This window comes from Rhipicephalus microplus, chromosome 1 (genome assembly GCF_043290135.1).
Source record: "Rhipicephalus microplus isolate Deutch F79 chromosome 1, USDA_Rmic, whole genome shotgun sequence".
NCBI lineage: Eukaryota > Metazoa > Arthropoda > Arachnida > Ixodida > Ixodidae > Rhipicephalus > Rhipicephalus microplus.
The window spans coordinates 200557265-200576197 of NC_134700.1; the positions used below are offsets into that span (position 1 = coordinate 200557265).

Consider the following 18933-nt stretch of genomic DNA (forward strand, 5'->3'; position numbering starts at 1 on the left):
TATCTATCTATCTATCTATCTATCTATCTATCTATCTATCTATCTATCTATCTATCTATCTATCTATCTATCTATCTATCTATCTATCTATCTATCTATCTATCTATCTGTCTGTCTGTCTGTCTGTCTGTCTGTCTGTCTGTCTGTCTGTCTGTCTGTCTGTCTGTCTGTCTGTCTGTCTGTCTGTCTGTCTGTCTGTCTGTGCATTGGTGTTTCTCAATGCCCAACTGCGACTACCTTTAGTTTTTTTTTTGTTGTTGTTGTTATGGCCGATCCCGAGCACGGCAGAGGAATCGTGCCCCTCCCTCCGTTTTTCTGTTTTCATGAACAGTTCTTTCTATGGCGTACGCCCACCGACAGAGTGACGTAATGAGGAACAAATATGCACTCGACAACCCCCGGCGATATTAAACGCACCGTGATTTGGTCGATGCGACTCTCCGGGTCCTCGATGGCGTCTTCGCTGCAGCCGCTGTCCAGGAGCACCGAGGCAGGGTTGCAACGCGCCACACCTCGCGGGAAGTCCTGCAGATGGAGAGTGATCCACAGAGTAGTGTACTATGAGTGTTGTTGGGTGCATTAATTTGCTCGCGCACGACACTTCAGTGTGCGCATGTTTCTGAGTGTATCTATATACGTTCACGTGTCACATGTCTCCGTGGTTATACACATGCACTCGATACTACGAAATTGCTTGCTTGGTTGAGCGTGCGTGCACTGGACTCCAGCAAGTCAGCCTTCGCGCCAACGCGCCCGTGTCACCGTAGTACCGTTTAACGATGACGTTTCGTTGTATCGAATTTTGTCGTACCATGTCACGGTTCTTACAGCTTGCCCTTAGGAGAAAGGAAACCTTCTGTATACCTATTCTTTAGCAATGGTCAATTTTCTCAGCGCACGCGGTCAAACTTCCGAATGCTCTTGAACATTCGTCTTGACCACTAATACAAATCACCCATACTGGTCGCACTTACTAATTTTATTGGTCAAGCCTTTCTCATTTGCCTGCAGATAGAAACAAAGATAGTAGACGCAGGAAGGGAAACGATGGGGAAAATGAAGGGGGTAGGTAAAGTTAGCTTAATACTTTGCATCAGAGCAAGATGCACAATATAAGTTAGCCAAGACGACCAAAATTTGGAATTTTAGTGTTCAAACTTCAATCTGACAATATGGTACGCATGCTTATTGATAGAACAAGATGAAGCCACTCGTTTTTTTTTTCTTCTGGGGAGGGGGAAAGGCCAGGAGGAGGATGGAGTATCGTGCATCCATACTTTGGGTGTAGGTTGATGAACACCGAGCGGTTAAACTCATCCCGGAGCACTCGCCACATCGTTTTCCACATACGGTAAGATTTTCGGGATGCTGTACCTTACATGTTAGGAATGTTGACCCAATTAAATCCAATCTATAAATACCGCAGTGAACAGCGACACTTCACTGCTCGATGCGGCAGGACGAAACAAAAAAACGTTTCTAACCGAAAGCGAGAACATAAGCATACCAAGGCAAGAGCATACCAAGAAATCCACCACGGTATCTATATATCAAGGTATAAAGGAGCGCAAGTTAGATTCCAGCGGACCGGCGTCTCGTAGATCGGAAAATACGGTATTCACTTCGGCTGAGGCGGCGAGGAATCCTTCCCCTTTGCTCGGCGTGATTTCGTGCGAGCGTGTGCGGTGTCCTTTTTCATCGCTGCAGGGGGCCAGAGTCGGACAGCCGGAACAGGCCACCTGCGAGCTCCTTTCGACCGTTATGCCTTCTTCTCCTCGAGGGAAACTACAGCGAGTCGTTTGCGTGAAGATCCTTCATCAAACTTGTCTAGACAGCCAACTGCTCTCTCTCAAGCCATCTGTTAAAACAGTATACACTGCGGAACGAAAACTGTGTTATACTTAACGCTGTCCAGATTTCGGTGGACCTGTCGATAGGCTTCGAAATGTCGTTCGAATCCCGACGCGTGGCACCCTTCAGAAATCACCGATAAACGTGGGCGCGGAAGGCCTCGTTTCAAGTGTCAACGTTAGTTGGCCTTCTATTGAAACTATACCCCCGTGCCCCTTTTTTCACCCTTGTTCCGGCCCTCCTTAAGGCGCTCGCCTTAAGTTCATGTTTAAAATTGTCAAGGGTAAGTTACAGAGCCGAACGTGTGACTACATTTCTTTTTCCAGCAGTTATTCTACAAGGCTACGACATCCATACTCATTAGTGCCATTTAAATGCAAGAACAATGTTTTTAAATATTCTTTTTTTCCCCGAACTGTAACAGAATGGAATAAACTCGATAAAGACGTAGTAACGGTAGTTGACTGTGATATATTTCAGGCTCTCCTTCAATTGTAATCCTGATGTATTTTGTATTACGAAAGGCTTGTCTGCATTTTTTCACAATGTAAATTTGACATTTCACGTTGATATTGTCAGTTGAATTTTGTATTGTCTGAATTTGTTGTATTTGTTAAGAAACCTTGTTATATGTTTTGTAACACCCTGCTAGAGCCCCTATCATTGGGGTTAGCAGTATTGGAAATAAATAAATAAATAAAATACATAAATAAATAAATAAATAAATAAATAAATAAATAAATAAATAAATAAATAAATAAATAAATAAATAAATAAATAAATATAGCGGGAGTAAGTTTCGTGGCTGTGGCCCGTTAGCTGAGGTTCAATTTCTAACTCATTTTGAGAAGCACAGTAGAAATCTGTTTGGCCACTCCCCGAACATACTTCGCGAACCACGATTCACTGACATCGTCAGCATCGGTACTAACATGTGCCCCTTCGCCCCCCCCCCACCCCCTCAAGATTCGTAGGGCTTCGAAAATGCTCGGGTAAAGTAAGTATATACATATAGATCAAATATAGACAACAGAAGCGAATGACTTATTAAATACAACGTTTTTTTTTTTTTGCAGAACGTCGAACACTAGTTCCTGTACACTTTTCTGCAATAAATGTTTCATTTATTCGTTCTTTCGCTGTTCGTTCATTCGTTCTCTCGCTCGATAATTCATTCATTCATTCATTCATTCATTCATTCACTTCCAGACGCAATCGTTTCGCTTCTACTACATCCGAGCATTTCCAAAGCCCTTCGCACCACACACATCGGTATCGACCACGCCATCACGTGTTGTAGCCGATGTACAAAATCCGTTGTGGACGCCTCGGTGTTGAACAGAAAAGAGAAATAAAAAGCTATTCACATCCGGACTTCACAACCCCATCGAGTGCCAGCAAAAAAGCGGTATCGAGTTCGCGAGCCGGACCTGGCGGTGGGTTCAGCTTGTGCACCGTATCGGCGGCACGTGTGACGCGGGAACGGAGCCATTTCCAGCCCCGCACGCGAACTCGCGTCCCACGGTCCTTTCCAAAGGCCACTTCTTTTATCTCGGCTGGCATATATAAGCCCCCCCTCCACGTGGTCGTCGCACGCGATTCTCCGGCCAAACACAGAGCCAAGCAGCTGCTCGCCGCAGACAAAACAAGCAGGAGGCAAGCTGAACGCCACGGCGGTTGTTTACCCATACACACAGCCTTCCTGTCTCTCCCTGGCTAACCCCGACCCTCGACTTTGATCAACCCCGGGCGGCTCGGGCTGCCGTCGGGAACTGCAGCGTGTATATACGCGTCCATTTCGTCTCTCGATCGTCTTTTGGTTCAGTGCATAGAGTTTCTCAAAATTAACCAGAGGGCACTCTGGCACTGCGATCGTTCAGCGACCATGGGAATGATGGGTAGTACACAAATTTGCCTACTCTTTGTACTTGAGGGCGGCGAATCGTACTTGCGGCTTCGTTTACTGCCGTGTTTCGGTTTTGTTTTGAAAGAAAGATTCAACCCTTTTGAACTTCCTGACCCAATTTGGAAAGGTAAGTAGAAAAAAATAGGGTGGTGAAGCGAAATCGCTGAACAATTGCTGATTTTTTGTTTTGTGAGAAAAAATCTCTAAGCCACATGAACACACACGGAGCCAAAGGCAGGCCAGAAGTACGAAGATTAGTCAAAGGTGTGTACAACCCATCAATACCATGCTCACGGAAGCGCCGTGCGTTGCAACTCCCATAGACACTAGCGCCAGAGCTCCCTCTAGTAAGTATTGTGGGAAACTCTATGGTTCAGTGGGCTTCGCTGAAACGCCAACGGATTGTGCGTGCACCGCTCGGCGAGCTCTGAATTGCTGTAGCGGGATTTCGCGATGCCATATAACATGTTCCTCTTTCGGAACATGTTTCGCACTGCCCACGTGCGCTTGGAAGCCCTGTGCCATGTTCTGGGGCGATCATGCGGCCTGCACGCTCACCGCATGTCCACTATAGAAATGACGACCGATGCCTACATATACAGTGACCTCGAGTACTTTCCGCGACATCTAAGGAAGTGTCGCTTTTACCTGGCCCTCATCACACGACAGTTTTCATATATGGACAAACTGCTCCACTTAACTGCAGTTCCAAAACTACTTTCTTCCCTTCCGCCTTCGTATGAAAAGTGCCTGTCCGTCCGTGACGTGTCAATAAATATATGGTTCAAAAAAAAAAAAAGCGCTGATAAGGTGAGATGAGATACTTTCGCTTTCAAGACTTCGGTGAATGTGGTCACTAACATTTCGAATGGCGTTTCCCGTCAGAATCGGAACGAACACACAAGACGACGTACGCATTTAGGCTGCGAAAATTGACGCAGGTATATATACATTGCTTGTGGAGCCCTCCTTGTGAAAGCTATGCGACGTTATAATATATAGTGTCGCATAAAACGACCATACAGTGCAGGCGCACAGTTCCCCAATTTAAAAAGGAAAGCCACTCACTCGTCACGCCATAACCAAGCTGTTATTGACGAAGCGAAATACTTGCCCTGTATGGGCATTCGTTTCAAACAGTTTGTACAAGTCGTTCCGACGAATTTTCAGCGCGAAATTTACGCATTCGGGAACAGGTGCATTGATTTACGTATCGGTGCGTCAAGGCTGAAATGTGGTCCGTGTTACTGCTGCTTGACACCACCCTGGCCTCGGTATTTACAAATGCATCTCAGTCGTCTGCAAACGAGTGACCGGTCCCGTCGAGTGGTTGAAAAAAAATTGCCCGCAGCTTCCCTCGGGGGAACACTGAGGAGGATGCGGAGCATATAATTGGTTAACGGGGTGTTAAAGTGCGACTTACTTGGGTCGATGGCTAAATTGGTTAACGTGGTTGTGAAATGGGGTGTTAAATTGCGACTTACTTGGGTCGCTGGCTAAATTGGTTAACGTGGTTGTAGGAGGGGTGTTAAATAAGTGAACACGTACGACACGTATCCCGTTTTCGAAAGTCCGGGTCCTCTTGTCGACGCTTACGTTTCAAAGCGGCCGAATCCGGTGCTGCTGCTCGACGCTGACGTCTCTCAGCGGCTTCACGTTCTCTAAGTTGAGCATCTTCCGCTCGACGCCGACGTTTACGTTCGGCGTCGCGAGCTCTTCTCCGCGCTGCCTTGTCTTCGGACGACGACTTGGTTGCGGTTCCGCCAACACTTTGGCCGGCGCTGGTCGAAGGGACATCGATCATTGCGACCTCGGACGTCGACGCGCCGTACAAACCAACCGACGAGCGGCAACTGAGCGAGCGAGCACCGACCTTGAGTATATATACAGCGCGACGGCGCATGCACTGTCAGCTGTCGAATGTTCGAGAAGGGGGAGAAGCGCAACGGCGCATGCGCGCGCGTCAGCTGCCGATGTTCTCGAAGCGCGACGGCGCATGCGCGCGCGTCAGCTGCCGATGTTCTCGAAGCGTGACGGCGCATGCGCGCTACATTATACAGCTAGCGAATGTTCGTGAAGAGGAAAAGCGCACGCGGTGTGTAGAGGAGGAAGGGTGCACAGATGGTGGAGGAGTGAAGCGCGCGCGGTGTGTAGAGGAGGAAGGGATGCACAGATGGTGGAAGAAGGAGGAGGAAGCTTGCGGACGGCGCCGCACTACAAGCCTCGAGTATTAGATGCTCCGCATCTAAAAGCTGTTAGCAAGATACTGATGCATTTTCTGGCTAAACAATGCGTTTCAGACGCGCTTTTTATTTTTGTGAAACTCGGCCTCGTCAGAAAAAAAAATGGCAGCATATTTACGGAGTGAATGATGATGAGTAAAGAGAAGCGTCCATCAGTCCATCCGTGCTTCCGTCTGTACGTTCGTTCTTACTTTCGTCCGTCCATGCGTCCGTCCATCAATCTAATGAACACTCCAACACCTCGCATGTTCTCGTCATATATTCATCTCGCCTTCGCGTTTTTGCAGCGCTTATTCTTCGCTCCCATTATGACAGTGTCGATCACATGTTAGTGGTCCATACTAACGCGAATAATTCATGCAACGTACGTACGAGTACAATGCAACGTGCAAGGCGATCGTCGATATATTGAAACGAGATGTGTGTGGGGGGCGGTAATGCACGTACCTGCTGGGAACACCATGCGCACTCCGGATGCCTCAGACACTCGGAGCAATTGTCGGCGCTCGTTGCGCACGGGTCCGAGCGCAAAGCGGCAGCAGTGGCTCCGTCCTGGCCCGCAGCCGGCTCGTGGCCAGACGACAGTTGCGAGTGCGAAGGTGCTTCCTCGGTGGACAGTTCGGCCTCGAGACTTGAAGTCGACTCCTTCTCCAGTGAGAAGGTCTCTGGCAGCGCAGACGCCTCCTGGCTTGCAGAGAACTCTTGACCCTCGACCGACGAGCCGGGGCCCAAAAGTACCAGCAGGCAGCAGCACGCCGACAGGACCATCGCCATGGCTCACGGCCCTCTGAATAAACGAAAGAAACGCATCGCTTCGTCACTTGTCGAACACTCAGTAATGAATATCTGTGGAGAGGCCAACCGCACACACACGACCAACATCTATGCAACGATGCACTCTTGTTCTGCGGCGGCACCAAAAGAAAGCTGCGGGGGGAGGGGGGGGTCGGCCCCTTCAAGAGCTAACATAGAGTTTTCTGGATGTTTCGCGGCGGAAATCACCATATCCAGCGTATTTGTCGTTACGAATCGACGCCACAAGTCATCGCGACCATCCTGACGAAAAATCAGGTGGGAGGACTTGCATTTGACCATTTTATGTCCGTTTTTGTGTTCGCTGCGCCGGAAGAAGAGCCACCTGCATAGCGTTCGCCGTAGACAACGCCGTCACCGCTGCGACGCAGCTAGCGTCGCGAGGAACCACGAAGAGTGGCACCGTTTTTTCTTCGCGGTGTGCCGACAAGACGCCGGGTGAAGACTTCGAGGGCTCGGCGCCCTACAGGTACGAGGTTCCGTTATCAAAGATTTGGCTAGTACGCGACCACTACGGTGGTTGGTAGCCATCGCCACGAGCCTTATGCTCGTCCAAGTGCGTTAAACCACATGAGTGATACTGCAGGACACAATGAAAAGCCTGGGGGCTTACAGGTGCGTCCAAGCATCATAAAGCCGGCACGTTTGCAAATTCACAACCGCGAAATGGCTCAAGCGAGCACATCAGCATTGGAAGACGATGAAGCTGAGAGCAAGAAGCCTCGCTTAGAAGAGAATCCTCTCGACGATAAAACGTCAACTTATCACCTAAGTGATGAAGAAGACATGGGCGAAGCTGAACCATTTACGTTGGTTACTTATAAAAAGAAACGAGCAGAGGGTATCCCAGTCGTCTTTCGTCCAACAGCTGAAGGTGCTAGCTTCTGGAAAGTGAACCCCAATCGAGTGTCAGCTGAAGTAGTTTCCGCTGCTAAAGAAAAAGTGCAGTCATTCAGAACGACCAGAGATGGAAGCTTTAGTGTCAGCGTTGCTTCCTTAAGTTCAGCTAAGCGACTTCTGATGCTTTCAAATGTAGGTGGCCTGGAAGTTAAGCCTTTCATCCCAGAGTCATACACTCGGAACGTTGGGAAAGTAAAACATGTTCCTCTGCAGTATTCAGACGAACAACTCCTAGGGTACTTGAGAGATGCAGGGGTTATATCGGCGCGACGGCAAATAAAATACTACCGCCAGGAAGATGGAGGAGTAACGACGCGTCCACTTCACTCAGTGATCCTGACTTTTCGAGATGACCGCCCGATTCCAGGAAGAATCTACTTAGGATTCACCAGTCACCCAGTGGAAGAATATCTTGGTCCAGCACTTCGGTGCTATAACTGCCAGCGATTCGGACACATGGCGAAAAGTTGCCGTAACACACGCCGGTGTAAGATCTGCTCAGAAGAACACCATCATAAGGAGTGCAAGTCTGTTCTTCAGCCTAAGTGTGCAAACTGTGCAGGTAATCACGCTGCCTCATATTCAGGCTGCCCGCAAAGTAAAGCTGCTGCAAAAATGCGTCAGCATGAGCTCATCCATGGAAGAAAACCGCGCCCCAATGAACCATCTCCAAACCTTGAGATTGTTCATCCTGTACGTGATCCACCTCAGCGGCCACCGCAACAACAGCCGACAAGCACGCCAAGAGAACCGCCAAGAGAGACGCCAAGAGCACACTCGAGAGACCACTCACGAGAAGTACCTTCAAATAACCCAACCTACGCGTCAAAGCTACGAACGCCCACGGGACCTCTGCCGGAAAGTAGCAAAACCGACAGTGCCAGTGTTCGCCCCAAAACGCCACATCATTCTCAACAGGCCTCAGAAAATCAACCATTCAATGGAGACCGTGCCTCTGCATCAGTCATGCAATTGATTCTGCCAATGCTTTTCGCAGCACTTAAGGCAATCCTGTCTGCTTTACCGGAAGCAAACAACCTGCCAGAAGTAAAAGCCCTGCTGCCTCTGGAAGCACTACTGTGTCAACAGTCCGGGTCAAACCTGCGACAAGTAGCATATGAATAATCGCTACAAAGATGTCTCCATATACCAGTGGAATGCCAATGGTCTTCGAAGGAAGTGTGCTGACTTCCGTAAACTCCTTCTGCAGTATAACTTTCCAATACTTTGCATCCAAGAGGCAGGAATGAATGATGATTTCCGCCTCTCCAACTACGTGATATATAAGTCATCTCGTCGAAGTGGTCCTAGCAGAGTACATTTGTGCGTCAGAAAGGACCTACCTTCTCATCAAGTTAACTCAAGTGATTCGGACTTCCCGGAATTCGTCGCTTGCAAAGTATCCTTTGGTGAGCAGTGCTTTACAGTGATCAATTTTTACCTACAACCTTCAAGCCGCATTTCGGTGGAAGAGCTAACAAATATCTTCAACATTTCCAATTCATATACGTTTATATGCGGAGACTTTAATGCGCACAACATAATCTGGGGTAGTGATCGATGTAATGCACGTGGGAACATTGTTGAGTGTGCCGCAGACAAATGCAACTTGACAATTTTAAATGACGGCTCCCCAACTTTTCTCCGAGGGCATAATTACTCTAGTTGCATCGATGTAACCTTGTGTTCCCAAGATCTAGTGAATGGTGTGGTATGGACGACGGATGTAGAAACACGTGGAAGTGACCATTTTCCCATTCTAATAAGTCACCCCTACTTGCGAAAAGACGACACCAGACGCTACAGCAAATTGACGAACTGGAAAGCTTTTCGGCACCACATAACAAACCAAAATAGTGAACTCACGACAGTTGAAAGGTTTACTGAATTTCTGCAAGATAATGCGAATAAATGTACAAAGAAAGTCCCGATTCCAAAAGACTATGCTGCAGTCGATGGAGAGTATGAACATCTAAGAGCCATCAGACGACGTTCAGAAAGGGCATATCGACGCAGCGGAAGTTTAGAAGCATACAAAAATGCACAGAAAATCCACAGTGTAATGCGCAGACGGCTAGAAAATTTAGGTAAACGACGCTGGCGTGATTTCTGTGGCACGCTCTCCCCCCACACACCTGTTCCAAGAATTTGGCTTGTAATTCGAGCACTTAGTGGCCCTGTATCACAGAGCTTCCCATTTCGTGCTCTTGCTGTAGCTTTGGACAAACCGGAAGCTGTGGTAGCAGATGAATTTTGTCAACTTATCAGTAGGCCCGCCGCATCACAATGTGCCTCATTTGATAATTCTGTTGCATTAGCCAGCCAGAAAATTAATGCTTGCTTTTGGGCCCAGCATCCTCAGCTAGACCCTGTATTTACGTTAAGGGAGCTGCATTGTGCTATAGCATCATGTCGTCAAAAATCGGCCTCTGGACCGGACGGCATTACGTACAATATGCTAAAGAACCTTGGGCCCACAGGCACAACTGTTCTCTTAGATATTTACAATAATCTATGGACGCAAGAAATTGTACCCGAGTCTTGGAAGTCTGCTCGCATCATTCCGATCTTAAAACCGGCTAAGACACCCTTGAACCTTGAATCCTTCCGTCCAATCAGTCTGACAAGCTGTTTATGTAAGGTAATGGAAAAAATGATTGATGCGCGACTTCAATGGTGGTGCAACAGAACTGGTGTATTCTCCAACTACTTGACAGGATTTAGGAAACAGAGATGCACAATGGATGCAATACTGGACCTAGTAACGTATGTGGAGCATGAACGCGCCTGTGGTAGTTTGACGGTCGCAGTGTTCTTGGACATCAAAAGGGCATTTGACACTGTCAGTCACACTCATGTTCTGCTGAGTATGTTGGAACACGGACTGTCCGGCAGGTCTTTGCGGTGGGTATCCAAATTTTTATCAGGTCGTAAAATATTCATTCAGACAAGCGAAGGAAAAAGTGCAGAACACGACGTCAGACAGGGAGTGCCACAAGGAAGCGTACTCAGCCCTTTTCTTTTCAACTGTGTTATGGCTGATTTAGCTAAAAGACTGCCTTCCAGGTTGAAATACTCCTTATATGCAGATGACGTGTGCATTTGGGCATCTGGCGCGGACATACGGTTAATTCAGATTGCATTGCAAGACGGAATAAATATTGTCAACAACTTTTTAAAAGAAAGAGGAATGATTCTATCACACGCAAAGACAGCTGTATTGCCCTTCACCCGTAAGAAGTTAAAGAACTTCAATCTCAATTTAGAAGAAGAACCACTAATGATTGTAACACAGCATCGATTTCTCGGAGTAATACTTGATAGGCAGCTATCATGGGCAGCTCACATAAAGAAACTCGAAAACGAGGTGAATACACTAGTGAATATACTCCGCAGAATTGCTGGCACATCATGGGGCGGATCTGTATCATCCATGCTCGCTGTTCACAATGCTTTAATACGACAAACAGTTGCATATTCTGAAGCAGTGTTACACGGCCTTTCCCGCACTTCAGAGGAGTGACTTCAAAGACTATTAGCTAGGGGACTGCGCGTCTGCATAGGTGTTCCACGAGCGACTTCCAGCAGCCTTGTCATAGCAGAGACTCGACAACCACCCTTTCCAGTCATGAGAACAATTGAAACATGCCGCCATTTTTTTCGCTTACAGACGCAACACAGGGACCACCCATTGGCGCTGGAGATTTTACTAAGAGATAAAAGCAATGCTCATAACGAAGTCCAGAGTAATGTACATATATTACCCAGCCATGAATTTTGGAACTCTGAAATGAACTATCCTCCATGGGTACTTGTTATACCAAGCATTGAATTCTCAGTGGATGGCATTATTAGAAAGAGAGACATGTTCATCCAAGCTGCTCAACAACTAGCGCTTTATCAGATACACATGCGGTATCCAGGGTACATACATATTTACACAGATGGCTCAAGTACTACAACGTCTTCAACATCGGCATTTATCATACCACAGCTCAATATTCAGGAATCGTTTAAATTATGCCGCACGACGTCATCTACAACATCTGAGCTCTTCGCTATTTTGTATGCTCTAAAGTTTATAAACTCGGTAGCAGACGCTAGAAAATGGGTACTTTTCAGTGACTCACAGGCCGCATTAAGATCACTCTCCAGTACAAACAGGACAGTAATAAGTGATAGTGTGACATACGAAACGCTGAAGGAGCTCACTAAAGCAAAGAAGGCGCAACATGAGATCGAATTCCAGTGGATACCTGGCCACTGCAACATTCCTGGAAACACAGCTGCCGATGAAGCAGCACGACAAGCACATCGTAAAGACGTAACTATTTCTTTACCGATTTCGAAAAATGAATTGCGTAGTATTATAAAGAATACAACTTTCAGAATGAGCAAAACTGCTTGGTTTGACCAAAGTACAAATAGCTGCGATTTATATCAAGTCGATCCATTTATTGAATTCAAAATTACGCTGGCATTAGATAGAAGGATGGAAACTCTAGTTCACCGATTGAGGCTAGGCACCGCATACACAAAACATTTTTTGCACAGAATCGGCAGAGCTGAAACTCCCGAATGCGTTTGTGGATTTGTAGATGAAGACGTATGTCACCTTCTCATAGACTGTCCACATCATGACGCGCCAAGACGCCGTCTTAAAAGCGAATTGTTCGCATTGGACCACAGACCATTTAGCATGAAAAAACTTCTGGGCCCGTGGCCAACTGGAGTTTTACAGTCCCACGCTTTAAGAGCATTAACACGTTTTTTACAAGACAGCGGGATTGCTGACAAGTATTAACAAAGAACAAGCTTTCATTTGTAACACATGTACTTATTATATACAGTATCATGTGACGCCCATCACGTGTGTGTGTGAAATGAATGACGTGTCGACTATTATGTACATACGAGCGAATCCATCTTTATAAGGACCAGACGTGTGCTTTGTTGTTTTGTTGTTGTGTTTTGTGTTTTGTGTTTGTTGTTTGTGTTTTGTTGTTTCCAGAGACTTCTTACAATGACTTTCAAACATTTACTTACCATTGTGATATGTGCGTATAAGTGTGTCTTTACATATCTGTGCCTGAGTTTTCTATTTTCCATGCACTGCTTTGTATGTTTTTGCTTCAAGATACGTGTTCAAGTTTCAATTAACGGCTAAGGAGTAGCCGGCGCCATAATGGTGCGCCAACATCTCCTTATATATCATATCAATAAAAAAAAGCTAACATAGACAAAACAAGACGCGTAAGCATAAGTTGCGTGACTCTTAAAACAAGATATTAAAAGGCTACATGACCGTTATTGTGCCACCGCCGAGTATCACCATCAGCGAAGTGGAACACAGTTGGCTGGTGTAATATGATTGATTGATTGATTGATTGATTGATTGATTGATTGATTGATTGGATATGGGCAAGACACATTGCTTTGTGTTTGTATGGTTAAATCTCGCGCCATCGTTCCAGTTGCTCGCGCTCTCAACTCCGCTGACCCGGCAATGCGCAAACGCCCAGAAGTTTGCGAACAAACTGAAGCTGGGATGCGCCGCTGCAGACACGCCATGACAGAGACAGAAGATGACATTGGTAGAGTACACATACATTGGTGGAGTCCAGCATCGAGGCACAACGAAAACTTCAAGAGCCCAGGTCCACTTCCATTAGTCCGCACACTTAAAGGTATCCTCACCTTTGCACAGGGACCGGTGCGGTCGCCGTAAAGGTGAACGAGACCCATTACAGAACCGCAACCCCTCTGCATTCTTTTTGAGTGGAACGAGCCCTCTATTTGTGCAAAAGCAGCGGAAAAAAAAGAAACGAACAAAGAATTCCCCGATGCCTCCAGGGATGCGGCGGAGCGGACGGAGGTAAACGCGGGCCGACAAAGACTCGTTAGCTCTGCAAACTGCCCTCATAGAAGCTAACACGACGAGTCGGAAGCACGCTTTGATGGCATTCCGCGGGAAACTGGATGTACGCCGAGGCAACGGATGAAAAGGCAAACAGGGTTGCTTTGTTCCGGTTCCAGAACGATCCGCGAGAGGCACGACCCCGGCAGCAATGGCGGAACGCGACTGAACAAATCAATTCATGTCTGGAGGCCGAGAGTGCGATCCTTTCGTCATTATTCCGTCGCATTTGCTGAGGCACGTTTTTTTTATATATTTACGCGACGTGCGCGCGTTGCTGGCAGCCTTGATATCGTATGCATGCGTTCAATTCTGCGAACGACGTGATATGGAGACTATCTCCTCCGGAGTGTACTTGCCAGTGGCGACGGCTAACTGTGCCGGACGTCCTCGTGTTGCGTTTAAAGCTAGAATATATTTACGCAAGAAAAAAGTGGGTGGGGGGAACATGACTCTTTCTTCCAGGCTGCCACCTTCAAGACGACAAGAGCACTTGTTGAACCATCATGCAACAACAACAAACCGTGCTCCAAGAATTTTTCATCGCTCCAAGAAACGTATACAGCAAGTCAGAACCGCAAAAATGCTCCGTAGTACACCCAGACACGGTAGCTACCGTATACACCGACAGAACTGTCTTAACTAGAACCTCCCTGACGAATAATGCATAGCGCATGCAAATTCAGACATTCCCCGACTGAGGAGTGACGCAAGTCACGGGGCAACAATCTCTCACGACAATTTGCATCACCCGCGGCGATGCAGGAGAACACGCGTGGATGCACCGTGTGTATACATACATACATACATACATACAGGAGCTCCAAATCGCCACGGTTAGATTTTGGTCTGCTTTTCGGACTCGCCTTCCGGCAAGCGGCACGGTTGCAATGATGCACCCGCTGGGCGTCGAAGAAAGGGGGGGGGGGGGGGGGCCCATACTCGCGAGGCAGGCTCTTTTTTCGAGGAAACGATGCGCCGCCCGCCGAGCAGAGATTCGGAAGGCGGTTCCTCGCTCACGTATACTGCACTGCGCACCTATACAGAGGCTTGTGCAAGGGCCGCGTGTGCCGAAACCCCGTAGCTTCTAGGGCTTATAGCACACACATACGAAGTTTCGCATGGGCGCGCTCCTCGAGACCCCCAGCTTGAGAGCGCCGAGGGGCAAACTTCCCTGCGGCGTCTTGGTAAGTTCGGGGGGGAAGAGGAGGGGGACACCACCTACCCAGCCCCAGCAACCTGCCGCCCCCCTCCAACCGCTCCCTTGGATTCTCCTATGAAAACACCTACGCCCGCTGTTTCGTACGAGAACCGTGCAGTGCTCTATATAGAGGCGCCAGCGTGCATGGCGTCGGTCAATGGACAAACTGTATGCCCCAAGACGCTCATTGCTATGCGAAGAGCCGCGCTGGAAAAACCATTCGTACATCGTAGGGGATAATCCTTCGGGTGTAACTACAAGCACTGCAAGATAAAGATGGTTGGTGGGCTGTTGGCGACGTTGGAAACACACGGTAGACTGACGACACCTCTGTATGAAGGAAATATAGATAATGAATAGACACGAGAACTGAGATTTTTGTTTATTTGCTTGTTTGACGCATCCGCTATTTTTAAGGGAATCGTTGTTTTGGACTGATCTTCAATCAAGAGCTCTCGTGAATAGTGAACGCCAATTACGAAATCGTTTTTCATGCGTGTAGAACGGCTTTCTTAGTCATGTTGGTCGAAGCATCGGTCGGCACGACTCCAGCAGCCCGTAGCTTCGGGAACGCTGCGCGGATTTAGCGATTCGGAGAACGCGTACGCACGTCGTCCAGGCATACGGCCGTATATATGAACCGTGGAGTTTGTGGAGCACTGTCGGGCCAACGAGACTCACGGGCGGGAGGGCCCCTAATTGCGCGCGTCGACCGCTGTTCCAAACCGTCGGTCATCGAAGAGGAGGAGGCCCGCCGATTAGCGCGCACAGAGTCCCCGACAGAAGCTGCGAGTAGGCTGCCGGAGCCACTTTAGCGCGCGCTCATTTTGGTGCCCACCCGTCGCTTCGCGCGATTAGGCGCGGTTACGGCAAGCGGCTGCTTAGCACTGCTCCGCGAGGGGCCGCTCTAATGGCCTAACGATAAGGTAGTAGTGAAGCAACGTGGAAAAGACGCGGACAGCGGCGCAGGAGAAACGAGGCTCCTGCAGGGGTCGCCACCGTCGTGCACGCTCAACAGGCGTTGCGTTATGGAGTGAGAAGGCGGCAACTTGTGTTTAAGTGTGCGGTGAAAGTGAAAGGGAGATGTGGGGGTGGGGGCGTCGAGGGATACGGAGGGGAGCGAAGAGTTTAGAAGTTTAAAAGTGTAGTTACCACTACAAAACACGTCCAGTGTGTGTCGGGATAAAATGCCGACAACACGCTCTCGCTCGGTGATTAATCGTCCTGTAGCGCGTTTAACTCTTGTCTTTCTATTTTATTTTCCCCGAAGATTCCCAGGAAACCGACCTTGGGTCCGTCTGCTACTTAGGTTTGTAGAGAATGTAGTTCAACCAAGGACCTCGGCAATTTTCTTTTTTTTTTTTTTTTAGCGAGCGGAGTAGAATACAATATCATCGACTGTATACCGGAGTACCAGTGGCAGGTGCCCACTTTGTTCTAAGAGCGATGAAAACAGCACAGAATGATATAACGCTCCAAGTTTGCTACAGGTTCGCTCACATAAGTCAATGAAGATGAGAGTTCGGCACGGATGGAATGCGATGCTGGACGTGCGCCTCCCGAGTATTAGGAGCGAACTATCGGGTGGCCGATTCTAATTCAGCCACAGTTCTTTCCTATATACAGCCGTTTGCTCTTTCAAAATCAACCGATCGATCAAATGAGAAAGCGTTGATCAGTGTTGCTATCCTGGACACTGTTACAAAGTCAGTATTATTTCCTCCTTTCAGCCAATCAGGTTGCACACTACACAGAAGTGAAACAGAGAAAGCGACCGATAGATCTCATTCGTCGACGACATCATCATCACAACGACCATAATCATCACCACTGATATCTTCTATGAGGACTGCACGACGAAGGCATCTTTCAACGATCTATGGTAAACCCGTACCCACGCATGCTGTTGCAACTCTACCCCTGCAAGTTTATTAACTCCATTCGCCACTATCACCCACTGTCGCCCTCGGTTACGCTTCCCACCTCTTGACATCGATTTCGTCATTCTTAATGACCGTCGGTTTTTACCTGTCTTATCGCGCTATAACCTCCTAAAACTAAACTTACTTACAGCGCAACACCAGAAAAAATACAGGACAGGGAAGGAGTAAAAAAGAAAGAAAAGACAGCGCTGACTCACAACTGTTGTTTATTTTTCTTTCTCTTTTGCTCCTTCCCTGTCCTGTAATTTTTCTGGTGTTGCGCTGTAAGTAAGTTCACGATGGATCCTAACCAGCTGGCCCAACTTACCGTCTTACTCCTAAAACTAAGATTGGAAAAACGGGAGAATGGTCATGGCATGTTTCTCTGCGCGTTTGATCACTCAGCAAGGAAAAAGTGAAACAGAAGAAATTACCACAAACAAACAAAAAAATCGAGGCGACGAAAGGGGGGCACATCCTGTCTTGAGTGAAACATGTAACAGAGAAGCCTGTGACCCCAACCGTAAAGGGCGACAATAAATAAGAGCCAATGCGAGCCACGAAGTCCGAACAGCGACTCGGACGCTCATGCATGCTGTCATAGCACGTGTTCGGCCTCGCGAATTTGAATGGAGCGGCTCTATTGTCTCGCACTCACAATAAGCTCATGCACGAACGGTTGTTATTCACTACATCGAAAGAGGTGTTCTTTTTGCTACGTGAGCAGTGCGAGGTCTTGAGCTTACAGCTAAAAAAAAAGTTTGAAAAAAAGTCAGATCTCGTACTGTACACGCTAACATCTATACATAAAATATGCGGCGGGTTCACGCAAATAACAATGCGACGCAATAAATCATCTGGTGCCGGAGCAACAATATATATATATATATATATATATATATATATATATATATATATATATATATATATATATATATATATATATATATATATATATATATATATATATATATATATATATATATATATATATATATATATATATATATATCAGACAATAATGCCAAGGAATGTAGGAATGTATAGGGGAAGTTGGAAGTTCTTAGAACCAATGTAAAGTAAATAAAAAGAAAAAAGTGGGTGAAAAGATAACTTGCCGTGAGCCGGAATCGAACCTACGACCTCCGAATAACGCGTTCGATGCTCCAATGCTTCGTTTTCTCTCCTCGCCAAACCCGTAAGTTCAAATGCCAGTTCGTGCGAATACTCAAATGGTGGGCCAGAGGGAATCTAACCCAACAATTTGTACCCAAGAATAGCTTAGCAGAGATATAACCTTCGAGAATAGTGCAGTATAGGAAACAAAAAAATAATTTACTTATTTCATCCTAACAGTTTCGGCTGATGTCGATTCGAATTAGTTCAAAGCGTGCAATGTAGCAGCGACCATTGTTGATTGCGACCAAGATTGGTCCTGCTCGCGAAAAAAAAAAAGGTGAGCACCTCGTCTTTAAGCCATGGAGGTGTAATTCCCGAACGACGACTGCCACAAAAGTACGTCAAAGTGTGACCCGCATCGAGGCTCCGCTCGAACACCAACTGCTGCATGCGCCACGCCGAAGACGACGCTCCTAGCTAGTTCGGAGCCATGCGCGTGCCTGGCTTTACTGTCTTCTGTGCGGACACGCAGTCAGACGATTATTATTATTATTATTATTATTATTATTATTATTATTATTATTATTAGTAGTAGTAGTAGTAGTAGTAGTAGTAGTAGTAGTAGTAGTAGTAGTAGTAGTAGTAGTAGTAGTAGTAGTAGTAGTAAGCCCTGGTTCAAGGACTTCGAGCCATCACCTGAGGCACCGTCATCATTATAATATATATATCATATATGCAATCATATATGCAGTCGGACATGCAGTCGGACAATTATGATCATATATCTTCTTCTAATCTTTCCCGATAATAGTCTTCTTTATCCTATATAGTAAGTTAGAATAATCAGCGCGTCTTCCTCGGTGCAACTTCCTATCTATATCTGTCTCTCCTCACCTGCACAAAGGTTCGTATAGGCTTCGCATTGCATTGGAACTAAAAAAAAAACAGAAAACTGCACCCTGCAAGGCCAGCTCCGGAAAATAAATTCTTCGTGCCTTTTATGAACGGCAGACAATGCCCCGACGATAATAGAAAAGGAAAGTGAAAAGAAAACTTCGCGA

The 18933-nt window shown here is 47.1% G+C and overlaps 1 protein-coding gene across 1 annotated transcript in view; it reads right to left on the reverse strand.

The window, feature by feature from the left end:
- Nucleotides 1–18933, reverse strand: part of LOC119159730 (integrin beta-PS) — a 59477-nt gene that overhangs the window by 32689 nt on the left and 7855 nt on the right. Inside the window, exons 2-3 of the mRNA XM_037412576.2 lie at nucleotides 6448–6787; nucleotides 418–525 (exon numbers count right to left, since the gene is read on the reverse strand). Of these exons, the coding sequence (XP_037268473.1) occupies nucleotides 418–525; nucleotides 6448–6774 (435 nt within the window). The 5' untranslated portion in view covers nucleotides 6775–6787. The remainder of the gene's footprint in view (nucleotides 1–417; nucleotides 526–6447; nucleotides 6788–18933) is intronic.